We start from the raw sequence: 23,379 nt of genomic DNA, 5'->3' as shown, positions 1-23,379 counted from the left end.
ACTGGGCGAGATTTATTTTCCTCTCTATCGTTGAGACGGTTTGCTTCAAAGAAAAACTATTCTTCTGACAGGTTGGATGCTGCATTTAGGGAGGGTAGCCCATCCAGGGTGTGGTCGGCAAGATGTGTGGACAGTGGTGGGAGGGGTGTTGGAAGGAGAGGAGGAGCCCGGCGTGGGAAGATGTGTGGAAAGTGGTGGAAAGGGGTGTTGGAAGGAGAGGAGGAGCCTGGCAAGGGAAGGGCTTGGAGACACTGAAGAGTTTGGGTTTAGTTCTGCAGCCACGTGAGCCGCGGATGTGCTCAGGAATGGGTATGGGAGAAAGATGGCAATTTAGAGTCAGGTCCCTGCCTGGCTCTGGGACCCATTTGCCCTGTGACCCTATGAATTTTATCCCTCTCCCAGGCCTTGTCGAGCTCCTCTGTGGAAGGTGAATTTCTATGATTGTACTTTTCTGAGTTGTCGTATTTCATTATCTACTTTAAAAGTTTCTCTGTCTTTTGTTTTTCATCAGATGGTAAATACTCTGTTCTGAATTTAAAGGTAAGATCATTTTTTAAAAAACTGATTTTCTCAATGTAGTTTTCATCATAAATTTTCAACAACTTTGGTGATTTTGGGGTAAAAAATAAATCTTCCCTTAAGAGTTCTTTCCTGTCGAATATTTCTTTTAAATGCTTTTTTTCTTTTCTTTTTTTTTTTGTTTTTGAGAAGGAGCTCTCACTGTCGCCCAGGCTGGAGTGCAGTGGTGCAATCTCAGCTCACTGTGGACTCCATCTTCCAGGCTCAAGCGGTCCTCCCACCTCAGTCTCCCGAGTAACTGGGATCACAGACGCATGCCACCACACCCAGCTAATTTTTTGTATTTTTGGTAAAGACAGGGTTTCCCCATGTTGCCCAGGCTGGTCTCAAACTCCTGAGCTCAAGTGATCCGCCCACCTTGACCTCCCAAAGTGCTGGGATTACAGGTGTGAGCCACTGTGCCTGGCCTTAAATACTTTTAAAACATGAGGAAATTGATATTTTCCATAGTTTAATGATGAAAGTAATGTATTAAAGTGTTAGAAATATTTTATAATTAAAATGGATGTATATTGAATACACAATTTTATCTTTTGTAAAAATTATTTTTTGAGACAGGATTTCCCTCCGTGACCTGGACTGGAGTGCAGTAGTGTGATCATACCTTACTGTAGCCTCAGTCTCCTGGGATCAAGTGATCCTTTTGCCTCAGTCTCCTGAGTAGCTGGGACTATAGGCACATGCCACCACTCCTGGCTAATTAAAAAAAAATTTTTTTTAGAGTTGGCTTCTTGTTATGTTGCCCAGGATGGTCTCAAGCTCTTGGGCTCAAGCCATCCTCCTGCCTTGGCCTCCCAAAGGCACTGGGATTGCAGGCATGATGTGATGTGCCTAGCCTGAGATTTTTTTGTTTGAAATGAAGTCTTGCTCTGTCACCCAGGCTGGAGTGCAGTGGCGCAGTCTCAGCTCACTGCAACCTTCGCCTCCTGGATTCAAGTGATTCTCCTGCCTCAGCCTCCCGAGTAGTTAGGATCACAGGTGCATGCCACCACACCCAGCTAATTTTTTTTTTTTTTTTTTTTTTAAATAGAGTCCTGCTCTGTCACCCAGGCTGGAGTGCAGTGGCATGATCTTGGCTCACTGCAAGCTCCGCCTCACAGGTTCATGCCATTTTCCTGTCTCAGCCTCCCGAGTAGCTGGGACTACAGGCGCCTACCACCATGCCTGGCTAATTTTTTTTTTTTTTTTTTTTTTTTTTGTATTTTTAGTAGAGATGGGGTTTCACCGTGTTAGCCAAAATGGTCTCGATCTCCTGACCTCGTGATCCACCCGCCTCGCCCTCCCAAAGTGCTGGGATTACAGGTGTGAGCCACTGCGCCCAGCCAATTTTTGTATTTTTAATGAAGATGGGATTTCACCATTTTGGCCAGTCTGGTCTCGGACTCCTAACCTCAGGTGATCCCACCTGCCTCGGGCTCCTAAAGTGCTGGGATTACAGGCGTGAGCCACCGTGCCTGGCCTGGCCTGAGAATTTTAATAACTAATTTGCAAACATGGAAATAGTTCTAACGTAAGTTTTTCATTGTGCGATGTTATAGGAACTTAAAAATTAAACATTTCTCTGGAGAGTTAATTTATAACCCTGTCTACTTCGTCAGCAGAAATTAGACACTTAATATCACACCAGCATGTAAGCAAAAATTAACAAAAGTTCACAGCCTTCCCTTTCCTCTGGGTTTGGGGTTGCGAAGCAATATCTTGTTAATGTTCCTTTCTCAGCATTTTGCAAATGTGCTTCCCTGCAGTTGGTGGGGTCCTTTTTGCCCATCCCAGTGAGAAGAGGCCTCGCTGGAGTTTTCTGAGGGCATCTCCACTCAGCACTCGCAGCCCTACCTAGCACATGCTTTTAAACGTGAGCCCACAGCCCGCTACTCACGGGATCTACCTGTAAAGACAGTCACTGAATTCAGCACAGAAAGGCAGGAAGAAAGCTCAGGAAGGACTTCCTTTACAGCCTCAGAGAGCGCACCAGAGGGGAAGACATTTAAGGTCTAAGATTCAGGTATAAGAAACAGTGTAATCCCAGCATGTTGGGAGGCCAAGGTAGGAGGATCCTTTGAGCCGAAGAGCTCAAGGCCAACCTGGGCAACATAAATGAGACCCCATCTCTACAAAAAAAAAAAAAAAAAAATTAGCTCTGATGGCCCATGTGTAATCCCAGCTACTTGGGAGGCTGAGGTAGGAGGATTGCATGAGCCTAGGAGTTGGAGGCTGCAGTGAGCTGCAATCACACCAATGCACCCCAGCCTGGGTGACAGAGTAAGACCCTGTCTTAAAAAAGGAAAAAAAGAAATAGTAGATATTAAAGTTTTGAAAGCTAAAACAAAGAACAAGAGTCCAAATGAAGGAAATAAAGCATGCTTATATACCTGCTGTCTAATGACCTAGCTGCCTGTGTCCACTTTATAAAACACTAATGCTCTGCACTTATGTTCTTTCTTTCCTAGGATGAAAAACCTCCATTACGTGAGAAACCTCCACCCTCCCCAGGTATTTGCCTTTTGAATTATATTATGATTGAAAAGCTTGTTGTTTTGGAGACTATCCAGATTAATTTTATCTGAAAATAAAGATTACGTTTTCTTTTTCTTGTATTAGTTGTTGAACTTTCACCCTTGCCTCAAAAGAGAGGGTGCAAACACTGGGTAGTGGACATGTGTCCATACAGGATGTATTTGGATCCTGGGAGGCTGGGGGTTACACCTGGGGGGACGTGGACCTGTGGGATATGCTGGGATCCTGGGGGAAGGGAGGTAGACCTGTGGGATGTAATGGGATCCTGGGGGTGGAAGGAGGACCTGTGGGATGTGCTGGGATCCCGGTGGGAGGAGTGGACCCATGATGTACTGGGATCCATGCTGGGCAGGCAGGTGCAGTTATGGGCTCTGCTCTGAGGCTGAAGGCAGAGGGAGAGGTCCAGTGATGCTTTATGGGTTACACCCCACTGAACAGTTTGGGGAGCTTCAGTGGCTTCCAAAATGGAAGTTATAATTTCTTTTTTTTTTTTTTTTTTTTTGAGACCGAGTCTGGCTCTGTGGCCCAGGCTGGAGTGCAGTGGTGCGATCTCAGCTCACTGCAAGCTCCAGCTCCCGGGTTCACGCCATTCTCCTGCCTCAGCCTCCCAAGTAGCTGGGACTACAGGCGCCTGCCACCACGCCCGGCTAATTTTTTGTATTTTTAATAGAGATGGGGTTTCACCTTGTTAGCCAGGATGGTCTCGATCTCCTGACCTCATGATCCGCCCGTCTCGGCCTCCCAAAGTGCTGGGATTACAGGCTTGAGCCACCGCGCCTGGCCTGGAAGTTATAATTTCTGCTGTTAGGTCCCACCTTGTTACAAGATCTCTGGGGTGTCGCTTTTCTGGCCAGAAATGTCTATGGTGCCAGTGTGCCTTTGCCTGAGTTCTTGTCCTGCATCCAGGAAGAATGAGGTAAGCAGACAAGTGGAGGGTGAGCAAGACGAAGAGGAGCTTTACTGAGTGTTAGGACAGTTCAGAGGAGACCCGCAGTGGGCAGCTTCTCTCTGTAGGCAGGTCGTCCCGTCAAGCGTTCAGCTCTCAGCAGAGAGGAGGCCCTGGAGTCTGTGGCTCCTCTCTGAAGGCAGGTCGTTCGACTGTCTCTGCAGCTCTCAGCAAAGAGGAAGCCCTGGAGAGGGTTGTTCTCTGCAGCTGGTTATTCTGACCAGCTCCTAGCAGAGAGGAGGCCCTGGAGTAGGTTGCTCCTCTCTGCTGCTGGTCCTCTGATGTCTCCAGCTATCAGCAGAGAGGGTAACTCCTCTCTGCAGCTGGTCATCCCATCTGCTCTGCTCTGGCTAAGCCCAGGGCTTTTGTGGGCCTCAGAAGGGAGGGAGTGAGCACCAGTGGGTCCATGGGTGGCCATGGGTGGGCCTGGAAAAGGCACCACAAGTTCCTACTATGGTCCCATGGGATGGGCAACCCAGTCCCCAGCCTTCAGGCCCTCCCCGACCTGAAGGTGGGGACTCACCGTGGACCTGCCCGCTTCTGCCCAGGAGCCTGTCTGCCTCCTGCTGCCCAGTTCATGGCACCCAGGCTGTTCGCACCAAGGGACACCTGCAGGCCAGTGCAGAGCCACCCTCACCCCCACCCCCTTGTCTTTCCCTCTTGCGCTCATGGGTGCCCAAAGTCTGGAGGGGGCTGAGGTGGCAGGGTGCTGTCGTGTCCGTGCTGCCCTGAGTGTGCACACTCCCGGCCAGGCTGTGACAGTGCCCAGGCTTGGCCTCAACCCCGCTCCAACACCGCTCCAACCCCGCTCCGAGACTGGAGCAGGCTCCGGGAGCAGGGAGAGGCCAGGCAGCCAGAGCAAACACCTGTGAGCCTGCGGGGACACGGGAGCCTTCCCAGGCCCCCGAGGGTGCAGACTGCAGAGACACCCAGGTCCCGCACCTGGGAGGGCGACTGTAGGAGCACCCCGGGAGCTCCTGCCCTGCCAACTCAGAAGGGGCGGTGAAGCCAGGCAGTGGAATCAGGCACTTCCGAGCCTATGGGGGCTGGGGAGGCCTTCTTGGGCCCCCAAGAACACAGATTCTCGGGTCTGCAGCCGGACTTGGGCAGCTGCAGCGGCTTCCAGGGAGGGGGCGCTCCTGCCTGCTCCGTGGAGCAAGAGGCTTGGGCCACGCCTCCCCGCTCTAGATAGTCTGTGCGGCGGCCACTCTGGATGGGCCGCTGCTGCCATCAGCGTCACTCCTCTGAAAATCCTGTTTTAAGTCTCCTCCGTGTCAGATTGACTTTATTTGCACCCTTTCAATCTCAGCATTTTCAGTGCTGTATTCTGGGCGATTGCTGGGGCTCTAACTTCTGTGCCCTGCATTCCTTCTTCGTGATGTGTATGCTGCAGCTCAGCCCATCCTTTCAGTTTATGCTGTTGATCAAATGTTAACGTCCATGATTTCTGTAAGACACTGACTACGTCTCTCTGAAAGTCATAACTGCGCATCCAGCCTTAGGGTTTGTGTTGCAGCCCCTTCTCCTCTCTCACTTGCCATTGATGCTTCTCTGGCTCTGCTGTTTGATGCCTGTTGGGGTCCCTGAGATTCCCTGTGGCCCGCATGGGGATGCTGCTTACATGGGGATTCTCTGTTTACTGCACCCTGCCTGGAGAGAGGGAGCCAGCAGGCTGCCAAGCTGTATCGACTGCTGCCTCCAGCGACTGATGGGGATGGGCAGGATGTGAGGCCAGCTGGGATCCGTGCGGACCCCTCTTCCTCCTGGCTTTCTCCGGCCTCCTGGCCTGCCCTGCCCCTCTGCCGTCAGGGCCTGTGTGTTCTGCCTGAGGAGGGGCACACATTTCTGCTGTTGCTGCCTGGGTCAGGTGGGTTAACCCCTTGCTATTCCCACTGTGGTTATCTAACTCGACAGCTCATCAGCTGTTTCAAGCTGCTGCTTTTTAAGTATAATTTTATTGATTGATTGATTTTTGTAGAGATGGGGGTCTTGCTATGTTGCTCAGGCTGGTCTCGAACTCCTGGCCTCAAGCAGTCTTCCTACCTCAGCTTCCCAAAGTGGTGGGATTGCAGATGTGAGCCACCAGGCCTAACCTCATTGGCTCTTTCTAGGCCACTTTGTGTCTCCACTCCTACCAGGGCAAGGCATATCCCTGGAGCCACCCCCCATTTTCTAGCTGCCCTCTCTTGGCACATTTCAGGCTGTGGCGTCCATCTTCAGTCTCATCTCAACTGTTTTCTCTCTGGGATTTCTCAGGGTTCCCTTGTTTCCGTGCAGCTGTGGAGTTTCCCATTTCTGAGCCTCACCTTTCGCATGTTAGGGATTGGATGTGTGTGTGTCAGGGGTCGGGCCAGGCTCTCTGGAGCCATCAGCCATCCTGCCCTTGCCTGTGTGGAAACTCTGCTTCTGCCTCGCCCTCCCCTGGGAGGTACGCTGGCCAGGGGCCCATGGGAGCCTCACCTCCTGTGACCTCTCGGAGCACATCTCCCCGTGGAGCAGCGCTGGTTTCCACCCTATTTTCTTGCTGTTCCTTCTTAAGGTCCTATGTGACGTCTGTTTTCTCCTCACCCTGGTGCCTTCAGGTGCTGCCCACAGGCCAGCGACTCATCAGTCTCCCCAGCAGAGGCTGCCCGTGGGACTCTGGGCCTGTGTCCCAGCCCGAGCCTGCCTCCCCTCGTCTTCCGTCCCCACCTGCTCTTCACAGTGTGCTCCTCATCTGGGGGAGCATCTGCCAGACACAGACCTGGGCGGTCATCCTGGGTCTGCTTCTCTCTCACTGCCCGCACCCAGCCAGCTACCAACCCCTAAGTCCTGCTCTCACGTGTCACTTTCTTTCTGTCCTTACTCTAGTGCTGCCCCTTGGCTGTTGGGCTGGGCCTCATCCTAACCTGCCTTCTTCCCTGCTGGCCTGAGGAATTCACCCGAGAGCAGAGCCTCTTCCTTCTCACACCTCTGCCTAAAAGCCCTGCTGGCTCCTGCTGCCCTGCATGATGAACCTACCACGCCACATCGTAATCGGCATGGCCTTCTGCAGCTCTGGCCTCCCTCTCTGGCCTCCCCTCAGTACTTCTCTTCCTGCCACCTGCTGTGACCTCACCAGGCGACTTACTCTTTCCTGTACAAGCCACTCCCTTCCCAGGGACCAAAGAACATGGCACCAGGCCTGATGTGGTTTTTGGAACAAAGTCAGGTGACTTTGATATAACATTGTCAACATCAATTAACATTTTAAAACTTTTCCCCTGAACCTTTTCAGATATAACTGGTAGAGCACGTCAAAGATATACAGAAATAACCAGAGAAAAGTTTGAGGCATTAAAAGAAGAAAATATGCACCTAAACAATACGAATCAAAGCCTTACCCTTAAACTAAACACAGTGAAACAAGCAATGAAAGAACTACAGTTAAAACTTAAAGGAATGGAAAAAGAGAAGAGAAAACTCAAAGAGGCTGAGAAGGCGTCGTCACAGGAAGGTGGGGATGGACAGTGCCTTTATTAGAGGAACGAGCAGGACTTCACTCAATTATTTTGAGAGTTAATATTTTATGTCATGATATTTGTTGATATTTGTGTTGGTAATTTATGCTGTAATATTTCAGGTTTTTTTGTTACTATCTTTACGTTTGTTGAGATTTTATTTCATCTGCTATATCATTATTACACTAAAGAAATTCCTCAGGTTGGAAAGAAGCTGAATTTACAAAAATAAAACAAAGAAATTCCAATACTTCTTTTGGAACTTGATGCTTAGCTTACATATATTTCACTTCAGTTTTTATCTGCAAGAGAAGCATATAAAAATTCCTCCTTTACCATAAACTTATCAATGATTATATTTTCCTTGCTAATTTGATAGGTTAAAAAAAGAAATAGTATTTAATTTGTATTTCTTTTATTATTGATGAACCTGAATATTTTTTCATATCTTTGCACATCATTTTCTTTTTCTTTCGTAAAGCTATCCACTTTATTTATTTATTTTTTAGAGACAGCATCCCACTCTTTTCACCCAGGTTGGACTACAGTGGAGTGATCAGAGCTCACTATAACCTTGAACTCCTGGGCTCAAGTGATCCTCCCACCTCAGCCTCCTGTTGGTGAACGCCATCATGCCTGGCTAAGCTTTTTTTTTTTAATAGCAATGAGGCCTCGTTGTGTTGCCCAGGCTGGTCTCAAACTCCTGACCTCAAGGATTTTTCCTCCTTAGCTGCTCAAAGGGCTGGGATTATAGGTATGAGCCACTATGCATGGCCAAGTTGCCCACTTTACATTGAGACACTTGACTTCTTTTTATTGATTTGCAGGAACTCCTTACATATGAAAGATTTTATCCCTTTGTCATAGGTGTAATATTTTCTTAGTTTGTTGATAATTGGGCTAAATCTATAAAATGTTTTTCTTTTATGACTTATACCCTTGGCATTAAGTCATTTTTAACTCTAAAGTTATAAAAATATTCACCAATATTTTCTCTATACCTTTTTCTATTTATATAAAACTAATAATATAGCTTTACGTAAGGTGGTATCAGTTTTTTTCATATAGACCCTGCATAATTCTTATCTTAGGCACATTTATTTTTAGACACTGTATATTATTTGTGCTGTTACCTTGTGGGATCTATTTTCTGTTTTGTTTTCTAATAGGACATTGCTATTATGTGGGAAGGTTATCAGCTGTAATACATTTTCCATGTATTCTATATGATTTTTCAAAGCACATATTTTTATGTTATCTGAAACATGACTATTCCTTTCCAACTTGAAACTTTTATTTTACTTTATTGTACATGCAAAGACTTCCACAAACTTCCAATATAATGTTAACTATTCAGTGTTTAAAAATGTTGTAACTTTTATTCACACACACACATAGACGCAACATACACACACAGACACACACACACGCAGTTCATTGCCTCTGAGAGTGAAAGAGGGAGGAAAAGCAAATGATTTGCAATTTAAATAAAATCTGGATAAATCTGACATTATTTCTTATAGTATAATATTAAATTTTTTCCCCTAGTTGCTGCACCTGAATTACTTTATCTGCGAAAACAAGCTCAAGAACTGGTGGATGAAAATGATGGATTGAAAATGACTGTCCATCGTTTGAATGTAGAACTCAGTCGATATCAGACAAAATTCAGGCATTTGTCCAAGGAAGAGGTAATGTTTCCAATTGTGAAAATCAGCTTTTTGGATTTTTTAGCCTTTACTGTTGAATTGATTTCCGATCTTGAGAGGTTCTTATTTATTATAATTTGATGTAAGAAAAGCTGTGTCCAAGGCACAATGTTTCTAAGAACCATTCTGTTTTTTGCCTTCTTCCCTCCCTTCTTCCCCATAATAAAGGCAATAAAGACTAAAACATTGAGACAATACAGAAGCGTACAAAGTAAAAGAGGCTGGATGAGGTGGCTCGTGCCTGTAATCCTAGCACTTTCAGAGGCTAAGGCTGGAGAATTGCTTGAGCTCTGGAGTTTGAGACCAGCCTGCGCGACATAGCGAGACCTAGTCTCTACAAATAAAAGATTTTTAAAACTTGGCTGAGTGTGGTGGCGCATGCCTGTAGCCACTCAGGAGGCTGAGAAAAGAGGATCTCTTGAGCATGGGAGGTCGAGGGTGCAGTGAGCTGAGATCACGCCGCCACTGCACTCTAGCCTGGGTGACAGAGCAAGACCCTGTCTCGAAAATTAAAAAAAAAAAAAAAAAAAAAAAAAAGTAAAAGAATGAAAGTCTGTGTCGGCTGCTCCCTTCTCAGTCACGTTCCTGGAAGTTGCAGCTGTTGTCAGTGCATGAACTTGGAAAGGAAAGGAGAGTTTTCAGTTCTAAGGATAGTTGCAGAGTCCAACTCCACACACTCTCGCTGAGCAGGTCACTGCATGAGATGCTGGGAGGAGTGCCAGATGAACCAATGCTCAGGTCCTTACTCTTACAGAGCTCGGGGCTATGAGGATGTGAGCAACACTGTGGATACAGGAGAGGGAGGCACTACTGGCTGGGCTCTTGCAGGGGTAGAGGGCGGGGAGGCACACGGTGTTCTCCCGCAGCTCCTGGGAGTTCAGGCCTCATGGGCTTCTGAGTTGCTTTTTGAAGGAGGGCTTACATTTCACTTTTTTTTTTTTTTTTTAATAACAGCTTTGAGATATAATTGACGTAGCATCCAAATCATACCCATTTTAAAAGTGTACCATTTAGTGGTTTTTATTGTAGTCACAGAATCATGCAACCCTCACCACAATCAATTTTAGAGCACTTCTGTTAAATCAAGAAATGTCAGCTGGGCATGGTAGCTCACATCTGTAATCCGAGCACTTTGGGAGGCTGAGGTGGGCGGATCATTTGAAATCAGGCATTTGAGACCAGCCTGACCAACATGGTGAAACTCCATCTATACTAAAAATACAAAAAAATTAGCCAGGTGTGGTCATGTGCACTTGTAATCCCAGCTACTTGGGAGGCTGAGGCAGGAGAATCGCTTGAACCTGGGAGGCAGAGGTTGCAGTGAGCCGATATCATGCCTCTGCACTCCAGCCTGGGTGACAAAGAGAGTGAGACTCCATCTCAAAAAAAAAAAAAAAGGAAGTGTCAAACCTGTTGGGAATCACTCCCTACATTACCCTGCTGCCCACTTCCTCCAACTCAGCCCCTGGTAACCACTGATCTATTTTATGTCTCTATTAATTTGCCAATTCTGAACATTTCATAGAAATGAAATCATACAAGACATGACTTTGTGTGACTGACTTTCACTTAACATAATACTAACTTTTAAACAAAAACAAATAAAGTTGTTGGGGTCCTATAATTCAAAACCTGCTTGCTAGGTCAGGGCCTTCTGCAGGACCGTGGGGCAGGTAGACAGGCCCAGGGACAGCCTCCTCCCAAGTTGTCTTCTGCCCCGTGCAAATGCCACGTTCTCCATGACAGTCTTCCCGGATCAACCCAGCCAGAAGTGATTGATCTCTTTTTTTTTTTTTTCAGACACAGTCTCTGTCGCCCAGGCTGGAGTGCAGCAGCATGATCTCAGCTCACTGCAACCTCTACCTCCTGGGTTCAAGTGATTCTTGTTTCTCAGCCTCCTGAGTGGCTGGGATTACAGGCGTGTTCCACCGCACCCAGCTAATTTTTGTATTTTTAGTAGAGATGGGGTTTCACCATGTTGGCCAGGTTGGTCTCGAACTCCTGACCTCAAATGATCCACCCTCCCCAGCCTCCCAAAGTGCTGGAATTACAGGCATGAGCCACCATGCCTGGCCCTCTGTCTCTTTTAAACAATTGCAGACTTTTGTTTGTAATCACTCTTAAGGCACTTATAGCATTCTACCGTATACTATTTTTGTATATCATGTTCATTTGTGTTAGTGGTATTTATTTCTGTTACTAGGTCGTATAATCCTTGAAAACAAGGGTTGCGTTGCAGTGTCCATAATGATTTAGCGAGTTGCCAACGTTTGCAGAGTGAGTGAGTAATTACCTAGATACTAAGGTGTTCACGTTGGAAAGCTTTTGTGAAATAAATAATTATTTTGTCCAGGCCATTGATTCTGTACCAGATTTTCCCTCCTGCTGTAAACAAATAGAAAACCAGACAGAATATGTAATGCAAATGTTTACAGATGTCAAACAGCAGGCAGTACCGGCCTATGACCCTCAAGAGCAGCAGGATAAATAGATGAGCCTGTGATCTGCTTTCTGTCAGGAGGCAGTCTCAGATCACAGAGCAGGGAGGAAGGGCCGGAGCTGAGCCCTTCCCTGAGTTCAACAGAGATGAGAGTCTGGGGAAGCTGAGGAGACTAGAATTTGTACGGCAAGAGTACCAGAAAGAAGGGAGTCCTGGAGAGAAAGAGCTACTTATGTAAATCTGCATGGGCTCCTTGGAGTCTTGTGGAATACCACCCTGCACATGTGTAGGATGAGACTCCAAGAGACTGGGCAGAAAATAAGAACAGGGAGCTGTGAGCTGCATGGTTCCCAGAGCTCACACAGCACTGGTAACCTTCAAGTTCTGCCCAGCCGCAATGGAGAGACCTTGCATTGAGTCAAGAGCACAAGAGGGCCATGCCTGAGAGGTATGGCTCAAAGAGCTTTTTAGGAAAGGTTACTACGGACTTACCATGACCAGGGTGAAAAAACAAGCCTCGGAAGCATGAAGGGGATCCACAAGCAACTTAGGAGCTGAAAGAAAGAGAGAGAGAGAGAAAAAGAGAGAGAGAGAGGAGGGAGGAAGGAAGGAAGGGAGGAAGGAAAAGAAACCAGTACTCGTTAAAGGAAGATAACAAAATCCAGCCACTCAACAATGTGACATTAAAAAGTTCCATATCCAGTGAAAACAGTCACTAGATATGTTCCAGATTTTAAAAGACTAAAAAGGGCTGGAGGCCAGGTGCAGTGACTCACACCTATAATCCCAGCACTTTGGGAGGCTGAGGCGGGCAGATCACTTGAGGTCAGGAGTTCGAGACAAGGCTGGCCAATATGGTGAAACCCTGCTTCTACTAAAAATACAAAAATTAGCCAAGTGCAGTGGCACACACACCTGTAGTCCCAGCTACTCAGGGAGGCTAAGGCATGAGAATCTCTTGAACCTGGGAGGTAGAGGTTACAGTGAGCCAAGATCTTACCGCTGTACTCCAGCCTGTGCGACAGAGTGAGACTCTGTCTCAAAAAAACAAAAAACAAAACAAAACAAAAAGGGCCAGGTGTGCTGGCTCATACTTGCAGTCCCAACACTGTGGGAAGCTGAGGCAGGAGGATCACTTCAGCCCAGGAGTTCAAGAGAGGCCTGGGCAACATGGGGAAACCCCATTTCTACAAAAAATACAAAAATTAGCCAGGTATGGTGGCGTGCGCCTGAGCAGTCTGAGCTGCTCAGGAGGCTAAGGTGGGAGGATTGCTTGAGCCCAGGAGGCAGAAGTTGCAGTGAGCCGTGATCTCACCACTGCACTCCAGCCTGGGTGATGGAATGAGACTCTGTCTCAAAAAAAAAAAGAGGACATAAAAGACTTGATAGCTAAATGCAACATGTGACCCTGAACTGGATCCTTGATCAGAAAAGAACATTAGTAGGAAAATAGATGAAATTTGAAGATAACGTATAGGTTAGGTTAGAAAATAGTAGTATAGGCTACTCTAGCCTACTATAGGCTACTCTAGGCATACTGCCTATGGGATACCCCTGCTCTACAAGGAGCAGTAATATATATACATATATATATTGTATATATATTATGAAAATAGCATTGTTATCAGTGTTGATTTCCTGATTTTCAAGACAGTACTGTGGTTAAGTATATTAATGTTTTTGTTTTTAGGAAATACAAGTATTTAGAGGAAAAGGGGCATTATATCTGCAAATTACTCTCAAACATTTCAGAAAAAATATTCTCTCATGTATACACACATACATAGAGATAGATAGATGGGAGGGTATATGAGAGAGTGGATGGATGGATGGATGGATGGATGGATGGATGGATGGATGGGTTGGCGGGCAGGTGGGTGGGTAGGCAGATGGATAGATAGATCAATGCATAGATGGGCAATGCCCAGTCTAGATTAAGAATATCTAAGACTTGAAATTTCAGAGGAAGCATGGTGTAACTTGTCTTCAATATTTGTTTTGTTCTTAGAGCTTAAATATTGAAGGCCTCCCATCCAAGGGCCCTATACCACCCTGGTTGGTAAGTGAAAGTTATTTAATTTCAGGCCCATATTTTCAGGCTGTGTTTGCATAGCTATTAAAAACCATTTCAGGCCAGGCGCGGTGGCTCATGTCTGTAATCCCAGCACTTTGGTAGGCTGAGGCGGATGGATCATTTGAGGTCAAGGTTTCAAGACCAGCCTGGCCAACATGGTGAAATCCTGTCTCTACTAAAAATACAAAAATTAGTCGAGCATGATGGTGCATGCCTGTAGTCCCAGCTACCTGGGGGTCTGAGGCAGGAGAATCACTTGAACCCGGGAGGTGGAGGTTGCAGTGAGCTGAGATCGTGCCGCTGCACTCCAGCCTGGGCCGCAGAGTGGAAATGGATTCAGGCAACGGAACTCATTCTAACCGCAGGAGGCCAAGCCTGTGTGGGTGTTGTAGATGCCTCCTGTGCCCCCTGCATTCCTCTGGGTTCCTCATTTAAGTGTCCATATAGATCCCTGAAATTGGAAGGATCCAGCAAAAGAAATGTTGGTTGTTCTGGGATCCTGAGCTAGGAGGGTCCTTAAAAAACAATAACAACAGCAACCAAAGAAACCATTTCAAACAAGTGTAACTTCTTGCCATTTAAAAATTTGCTGGTTGTGTTTAGATGTAAGAAATATATTAACCTTCTTATTTTTTTTCTTTTTATTTTTTTGAGACGGAGTCTCGCTCTGTCGCCCAGGCTGGAGTGCAGTGGCGCGATCTCGGCTCACTACAAGCTCTGCCTCCCAGGTTCATGCCATTCTCCTGCCTCAGCCTCATGAGTAGCTGGGACTACAGGCACCCGCCATCACGCCCGGCTAGTTTTTTGTATTTTTAGCAGAGACAGGTTTTCACCGTGTTAGTCAGGATGGTCTCGATCTCCTGACCTCGTGATCCACAGCCTCGGCCTCCCAAAGTGCTGGAATTACAGGCATGAGCCACCGTGGCTGGCCTATATTAACCTTCTTTTGCTGTCTTTCTTCAGTTGGATATAAAATACCTGTCACCATTGTTGCTGGCTTATGAAGATATAATGAAAGAGAAGGACAAGCTCAATGCCACCCTCAAGGTAGGCTGGCAAATGTCTCAGAAGAGACAAGATTTATAAAATATAGGACTGCTTCAAATTTTATAGAAACGTTTTGAATGTAGGTATACCCAGCGTATTATAGATAATCAAATGTTTATTAGAGGGCAGAAAGGAGGAAGGAAGGAGTGTGGCAGGGTGGGATGGAGGGAGGGAGGGAAAGAAGGAAGAGGGGAGGAAGTAAGGGAGTGATTGGCAGAGCAGCGGGGTGGATAGGGAGTGAGGGGAGAATTATGGAGGGTCAGAGCAGTGCTGCATGAGAAGCCATGGCTTTCTGGACAGCCAGCCCATATGGGCTGAGATCTTGGGGTGCAGGGAAGACAGCAGTGGGGAAGCGCTTCTTTCTGGCACTCTGCAGCTGCAAACACCACCATTAGAAGGGCCATTTGTGCTGGGCACGGTGACTCACGCCTGTAATCTCAGCACTTTGGGAGGCCAAGGTGGGTGGATCACATGAGGTCAGGAGATTGAGACCATCCTGGCCAACATGGTGAAACCCTGTCTCTACTAAAAATACAAAAATTAGCTGGTGTGGTGGCACGTGCCTGTAATCCCAGCTATTCGGGAGGCTGAGGCAGGAGAATGGCTTGAACCGGGGAGTTGGAGGTTGCAGTGAGCTGGCATTGCATCACTGCACTCCAGCCTGGCGACGGGGCAAGATTCTGTCTCAAAAATAAAACAAAACAAAACAAACAAATAAAAGAAGGGCTATTTGGGCAGACATGGGAAGGAAAGGCTGGAGATGTTTTAGGCAAACTTAGATGCTTCTTAATTCTAGGATGAGCTGACCCTAGGGAAGTCCGATTGCTGAGCTGTTTGACATGGAGAAGAAGTGAGGTTTTTATCCATTTCTGCCTTGTCCACCGCCGTTTTGTGGGAATGGCTTTGGGCAGTGGAGCTCATTCTAACCGCAGGTGTGGGTTAGAGAGGCTTCCCGTGCCTCCTGCATTCGTCTGGATTCCTCATTTAAGTGTCCATATAGATCCCTGAAATTGAAGGATCCAGTGAAAGAAATGTTGGTTGTTCTGGGATCCTGAGCTGGGAGGGTCCTTTAAGAGACTCCCAGCTTGTTCCTCGTCAGTGATGCTGTCCTGTGTCCATGTCCCATGGAAAGGAATTTTAATCCTTTTCATTTAGACTTAGTGTTGGATGCTTAATTTTCTAAGAGCATGTATGAATCTTGTACTAATTGAGTATATAACAGTCCTAATAACTAATAATATTATTATTTTGGTGCTCCTTCTAAATCAGGGTCAGCACACACTTTCTGTAAAGGGCAAGTTAATAAGTACTTTAGGCTTTGGAGGCCATGCAGTTTCTGTTTGTACCTGCTCAGCCCTGCTGTTGCAACATGAAAGCAGCTGAGGATAACATGTAAATAATGGGCGAGGCCGTGTTCCAATAAAACTTTATTTATAAAAACAGCCAGCTGGTTTGCACACTTTAGTTTGCCTGATCCCTGTTCCACAAAAGAGTCACATGGACTGCCAGCAGTGAGTGAGTGTGTCTGGGTGGAGGGATGAGAGGAGAAGCTACTTGATAGTGCTGCTTTAAGTTAAAAGGGTGTAAGCATAAACATCTGACAGCTGGGAGTAGAATATTTTAGAGGCACACCAGAGTAAATATTGGCACCTCAGATTCTCACCAAAGGACAGTGCAGGACACAGAAACTGGAAAAGCCCTGATGGCGAGGCTCAGCTGAAGTGTCACACACACACACTGTTGGGAGCTGAAACAGACATAGACTGTTAGGCATCAAAACCGGCCCAGCGACAGACCTCGTGTTGCAGCTAATGGCCAATTAAGCTCTGCAGACTGATGATGCTAGTAAGACACTTTCTCATGGTTGTCATGGACAAAACTAATAGCCTTGGCTGGATGTGGTGGCTCATGCCTGTAATCCCAGCATTTTGGGAGGCTGAGGCAGGAAGATTGCTTGAGCCTAGGAGTTCAAGAGCAGCCTTGAGTAACATGGCAAAACCTTGTCTATACACAAAATACAAAAATTAGCCAGGCATGGTGGCACAGGTACTTGGTAAGCTGAGGTGGGAGGATCACTTGAGCCTAGGAGGTTGAGGCTGCAGTGAGCTGTGATTGCACTACTGCACTCTAGCCTGGGCGATGGAGCAAGACCCTGTCTCAAAAAAAAAAAAAAAAAAATTAAGAGCTTCCTCCAACTCCCACACTAACCCCTTCCCCACCAAATCTAGCTTTAATTAAGGATGAAAAGGTGTTATTTTTTGTATTAAAAACCTCTAATTTATTATCCTGCATCTTTAAACAAAGGAAAAATGTCAGTGTTGATGGGCATCTCTGCCTTTTCTATCAGTATTCGGCAGTTAGAGAACAATGTTAGCAAATTAGGAATCCGATATTGAAAGCCCAGGTTCTTTGCCTCTTGTACTTTGGTCCTAGTGCTTTCTCACTAGACTGTAGGCTCCCTGAGAGCAGGCACCACTCGTGCTGGTACCGAGTGTTGAAGGCTGGCCCGTTGTGAGACCTTGCTAAATGGCTATTACCATTTGATTTTAGTCACCGCGGCAGCACCAGAACTGAGAAATATAGATGCGTGGGTATGTGTGTGTTATAATTTACGTACATTTTATTTCAGGAGGAAATGAGAATGTTTAGGATGCGAGTCCAAGAAGTGGTGAAAGAAAATGAAGAATTGCACCAAGAGTTAAATAAGAGTAGTGCTGTTACCAGTGAGGAATGGCAAGTGGCATTGTGTTTCTGCTCTTTTGCTAACTTAAAACAAATGATAATAAGAAAATATGTTATAAAATTATCAAATGCATAACTACATTCTTAAATATTTTAAGGGAGAGTTTCTAAGAAATTAATAAGGCATAATAAAACCCTAATAAATTATTCTAAACTTATATTTTAAAGATGACTTTTAAAATTCTAAGTAGGTTCTCAAACCTGAAATATAGTTGCTTTCTGCTTTTTATTTTCTGAGGTGGTATTTTTCTAGGGTGATTTTTCCATCTCAGACCTGGAGAGTCTCATCCCTTCTTAGGCCCCAGTGCTGGCTCCCAGGGTTTGAGAACAGTAAGATCAAAATGGCCTCCCAAAACAGAAAGCTCATGAGGCTTGCATGACCAGCTCCCATCCGCCCTGCCCTGGCAGATTCCCTGACAACTGAGGTTGCCCCACTTCCAACCTGTCCTTCCTCCGAAAGCCCCTCTGCACTCCTCACCCTCTAGGTCCTACTGGAATGGTGCTTGTCTATAGCGTTGCCTTCAGGAGAGGCCATTATTGCTCCCTTGTCTCTGTTTTCTCTTCTCTTCTCTTCCTTTTCTTTTCTTTTCGAGACAGAATCTCGCTATGTTGCCCAGGCTGGAGTGCAGTGGCATGATCTTGGCTCACTGCAACCTCTGCCTCCTGGATTCAAGCGATTCTCCTGCCTCAGCCTTCTCAGTAGCTGGGATTACAGGCATGTGCCACCACGCCCGGCTAATTTTTGTATTTTTAGTAGAGGTGGGGTTTCACCACGTTGGCCAGGCTGGTCTCAAACTCCTGACCTCATGTGATCTGCCTGCCTTGGCCTCCCAAAGTGCTGGGATTATAGGCATGAGCCATCGTGCCCGGCGTCTCTGTTTCTTAAGTTGTTTTAGAGTTAGGGTCTCACTCTGTCGCCCAGGCTGGAGTGCAGTGGCTCCGCCATAGCTCACTGCAGCCTCAACCTCCTGGGCTCAAGCCATCCTCCCACCTCAACTTCCCAAGTAGCTGGGACTACAGGTGTGCCCTACCATGCCCAGCCATTTAAAAAATTTTTTTCATAGAGACAGTCTCGCTGTGTTACCCAAGCTGGTCTCAAACTCTTGGGCTCCAGTGATCCTCCCATCTTGGCCTCCCAAAGTGCTGGTATTGCAGGCATGAGCCACTGCACGCGGCCCCTTGTCTCCAGTTCTGATGTACCCCTAAACACATGCCCTATCCCAGTACCTGCCACACTGTGCCTGCCTATCCTGTCTGCCTCCACATCTGCCTCCATCTTCTCCTTTGTGAACTCTGCAAGGGCAGGAACCAGTGTCCTGCTCATTTTTGTGTGTGGCCCCGCATCTAGCACAGCAACAGCAAATGCCTGTTAACTGAATTAGAGAAAGTATACGTCTTGAAAAGCTTAAAAGCAATATCTAGGCAGGACTAAGAAAACAAAAATTATTCACTTTGAGTAGGTATGTTATATTTAGTGTTTTCAAATGGCCTTAACATCACTGGAAAAAATGAAGTATTTTCTATACGTGATGTTTAGAAATCTGGAATTGAGTCAACAGCACTCTTACCATTGGCTCTCCCTGATTTTCTAGTCACTGATGCATCAGGTGGGACTGGCCCAGGCAACTCCTAGGTCTTGGTGCTCTGTGACCTCCCTGGCTGAGCTTGGATTTTCTTCCGTCAGGGTTCCTAGTGTGTCTCCCCTCGCACCCTCCTTGAACAGTGGCCTGGAAAGCAGCTTAGCCAGGCTGGGGCTCAAGAGATCTTGTCAGATTCTGGAACCCCGTGTTCCTTCCCTAGCCTTGTATATAGCCACAAATCCAACTTGTCTGCGTTTCCTTAAAATAAAATCAACGAAACACAGGAAAGAAAGGCAGGCCCTGCTTTCAAATGCTTTCAAGGGGCTCAAGAGACTTTGTCAGATTCTGGAACCCCGTGTTCCTTCCCTAGCCTTGTATATAGCCACAAATCCAACTTGTCTGCATTTCCTTAAAATAAAATCAATGAAACAAAGGAAAGAAAGGCAGGCCTTGCTTTCAAATCCACAGCCCTGCAGTGTTCCCCAATCCTGTGTGTGTTGGGATTTGAAATCTGCCCTTTGCTCTAGCATGATGGCCCACACCAGCATGGGGAGAGCATCAGGCTTGCTCAGGGCCTCCCTGAGCAATTCTTTGAATTCACTGCCCTCAAGCTGCAGGAGGGTCTCTGGGCTCTGGAGCATCACACTTGGTGGGCAGAGCTCCTTGCTACTCTCAGTACCTACACACATGCACGGCTGCTAAACCTGCATGCAGCACTTGGTTCACAGACTTCACACTTCAGCAGACGCTTTCTTTCTTTCTTTCTTTCTTTTTTTTTTTTTTTTTTGAGACAAAGTCTTGCTCTGCCATCCAGGCTGGAGTGTAGTGGTGCAATCTTGACTCACTGCAACCTCCACCTCCCGGGTTCAAGTGATTCTCCTGCCTCAACCTCCCGAGTACCTGGGATTACAGGCGCCCACCACCATGCCTGGCTAATTTCTTTTTGGATTTTTAGTAGAGATGAGGTTTCACCACGTTGGACAGGCTAGTCTCCAACTCCTGACCTCAGGTGATCCACCTGCCTCAGCCTCCCAAAGTGCTGGGATTACAGGCATGAACCACCACACCTGGCCCAGCAGACACTTTCTGCTTGGTTGCCAGTAATTTCTCAATGAACTTCTGGGCTGCAAGTAAATTTTGTATATTTCTTTTCCTAACTTCCCCTGAATCACTGGCTAACCTCAGGCTTAATGGGTCTGTTTCTTTCTCTATAAGATAAGAGGGAGGCTGGACGCAGTGGCTCATGCCCATAATCCCAGCACTTTGGGAGGTTGAGGCGGGAGGATCAGTTGAGGCCAAGAGTTTGAGACCAGCGTGGCCAACATGGTGGAACTGCTTCTCTACTAAAAATATAAACATTAGCCAGGCATGGTGGCGCATGCCTGTAATCCCAGCTACTCGGGAGGCTGAGGCGGGAGAATCACTTGAACCCAGGAGGCGGAGGCTGCAGTGAGCCAAGATCGTGCCACTGCACTCCAGCCTGGGCAACAGAGTGAGACCCTGTCTCAAATAAAAATAAAATAAATAAGTAAAACAAAACAAGAGGGAGTGTTGAACCAAATCTGAGATTCTGAACTTTTTTTAGGAATGAGGGATCAATCCCTTTCATTTTAAAAAGAAATGGCTCGGGCTCAGTGGTTCACCCCTGTAATCCTAATGCTTTGGGAGGCTGAGGTGGGAGAAGCACTTGAAGCCAGGAGTTCGGGGCTGCAGTGAGCTATGATCACACCACTGTGCACCAGCCTAGGCGACAGAACAAGACCTTGTCTCAAAAACAAAACAAAAACAAAAACAAAACAATTAAAAATTAGCTGGGCATGATGGCATGCACCTGTAGTCCTAGCTAGTCAGGAGGATCTGTTAAGCCCAAGAATTCAAGGCTACAGTGAGCTCTGATGGTGCCACTGTACTCCTGTCCTGCCTGGGTGACAGAGCAAGACCTTGTTTCTAAAAAATAAAAACTAAAATGAATGAAGGGAGGGAGGAAGGAAGGAATGAACAAATGAATGAATGAACAAATAAAGAAAAAGTCTTATAAATTAGTCCAAAACGCAGCCGGGCACGGTGGCTCACACCTGTGATACCAGCACTTTGGGAGGCCGAGGCGGGTGGATCACCTGAGGTCAGGAGTTCGAGACCAGGCTGGCCAACATGGAGAAACCCTGTCTCTACCAAAAAATATGAATATAAAAATTAGCTTGGTGTGGTGATGCATGCCTGTAATCCCAGATACTCAGGAAGCTGAGGTGGAGGTTGCAGTGGGCCAAGATCTCACCACTGCACTCCAGCCTGGGCAACAGAATGAGACCCTCTCTCTCAATAAATCAATAAATAGATAGATAAATAAGTCTAAAACATAAAACAGACCATCGTGGAGCTGCCCAGTTTGTGGCGGGAATGAGGAGGCTAGCACAGACCAGTTTTGGGTGAGTCCCCTCCTGACAGCATGGCAGCCTACTCTGTGGGTGCTGGTAGCAGGCAAGAGACACCCCCACAGTGCCCAGGAGCCAGTCAGTGCACAGCCTCTGTTGGGGCCACACCATTGTTACAGCCTGACTCCTTTCATCTTGTCTGTTTCCTTCCTCCTCCTTACCTTTAGGGTTTCAAGTGGAAAATCAAGATTGTTTACTGCTTTAGTAAGTAAACTTACTACCCAGTGTACTTTGGGTGGCCAACATTTCAGTAGATGATTTCTAAGGTCCCTTCAGCTCCTTCTAATCAGAATTTGTGATCTTGAGGGCTGAGCTGGGCTGGGGTTTACATTGCACTGGAAGGAGAGGATTTGCTTGTGCTTGAGAGGAAGGCTGGGGCAGATTCATACAGTTCTAAGAAACCATTTCAAAGCCTGCTAACAGAGTCTTTTTTTTTTTGCAAATATGCTACTGATTACAAAGGAGTATTTTAAAATTAAAATGGGAACTTACTATTTCTTTAAATATGTTCCATATGGGCTTCAGAATAATATAGTGGGTGGCAGGACTAGAGGTTTATACATATGAAACCTCATCAGCCATTTAGTGACTATTCAAGCTGGGTACTGTGCACATGGGAGTCTCCTACTGTATCCTCTTTACTTCTGTACATGTTTGAAATTCTACATCTGAAAGCGTTTCTGAAGCAGTCCGTAATTCAGACTCGCGGCTGTCCTTCCCCAACTGACTGCAAATGGCAGGATTTGCTGCTGTGTTAATATGTTTAACATGGAGACATGGCTTGATATTCATTACCTATAATGCACCCATTGCTTCCTTTTAGATTCCAGAGTGTTTCTGTAACCATTCAGCACCTGAATCACAGTATTGCATCTTGTAAATCAATTGCAGGCGTCAGCTTCAGACTCAAGCAAAACTGGTTTTAGAGGAAAACAAGTTGTTGCTGGAGCAGCTGGAGATTCAGCAAAGGAAAGCCAAGGACAGCCACCAGGAGCACCTCCAAGAAGGTGAGGTCCTTCCAGCGAGGACTGGCCATGCAGTGATGTCACTATTGTCATTTTACCCTTCTATCTCCCTCCTGCCGGGGGCCCCGAATGAAAATGAGAGAAGTCATGTTTTACATTCTTGACTGAAATGCAGCTGTTTATAACCCTTCCATGTCATTACCCTCAATGCATAGATTGCTTTTTCATACTCCACAGTGTCTCTCATCATCCCATGGGTTTGTAAATCACTCGCAGGGATAGTGCTAGACTCAGCAGAACTGGTTTTGGGGTAAAATAGTACCTTAGAAATGGGAAAGATCATGCGAGGTAAACATCTGAAATAACACAGGGTCTCTTCCCAGATGTTTGTTGGATGAGTAAATAAGCAGAACCGTTCACGTTCTAAACAGTTCCCCTGTGTCCTTCCTTCCTTCAGTGCTGCGGGCACGGGAGGCGACATCTCTGCAGATTAGATCACTGTCAGACGCCTTCCGAGAGTGTCCCTCTTCCCGTGTCTTCCCATGCACTCTCCCAAACCCTAGGAGCTTCACAGTCTGGGACAGTGCACAACTGTAAGGAGGCCAGGCTAAGAGTCATCACTTCTGCTTTAAAACCACAATTTATGAGTACAAGAGATAGTGGCATTTTTTCCCTTTGTTTTACTGATTTTTCTTTCCTAGTGAAGAATGGCATAGGCTGGGAAACTGAAGCACAAGCCATCTTGCATGAGGCCGTGGCGCCCCGAGAAGCAGATGGAGGTTTTCCCCTCTCCAGCTGCTTTTGGAATGGCAGCCCCTTCCACGCCATGGCAGGTCCATGAGCAGCCCCTGCTGTTGCTGCAGTTGCGGGGC

General features: G+C 46.7%; 1 protein-coding gene across 4 annotated transcripts in view; it reads left to right on the top strand.

Moving 5' to 3' along the window:
- Positions 1-23,379, top strand: part of LOC105495656 (centrosomal protein 89) — a 96,416-nt gene that overhangs the window by 32,653 nt on the left and 40,384 nt on the right. For 3 of the 4 annotated variants that reach the window (XM_071085977.1, XM_071085979.1, XM_071085978.1), the window contains 8 exons: positions 512-540; positions 3,027-3,069; positions 7,296-7,514; positions 9,067-9,209; positions 13,676-13,726; positions 14,705-14,788; positions 17,418-17,521; positions 22,434-22,549. In XM_071085977.1, the coding sequence (XP_070942078.1) occupies positions 512-540; positions 3,027-3,069; positions 7,296-7,514; positions 9,067-9,209; positions 13,676-13,726; positions 14,705-14,788; positions 17,418-17,521; positions 22,434-22,549 (789 nt within the window). The remainder of the gene's footprint in view (positions 1-511; positions 541-3,026; positions 3,070-7,295; positions 7,515-9,066; positions 9,210-13,675; positions 13,727-14,704; positions 14,789-17,417; positions 17,522-22,433; positions 22,550-23,379) is intronic. The other variant, XM_071085980.1, reaches the window with a different exon arrangement.

The sequence above is a fragment of the Macaca nemestrina genome, chromosome 20, assembly GCF_043159975.1.
Source record: "Macaca nemestrina isolate mMacNem1 chromosome 20, mMacNem.hap1, whole genome shotgun sequence".
Classification (NCBI taxonomy): Eukaryota; Metazoa; Chordata; class Mammalia; order Primates; family Cercopithecidae; genus Macaca; species Macaca nemestrina.
Note: the sequence above shows the minus strand (reverse complement) of the source record. Positions and strands in the feature narration are given on the sequence as shown.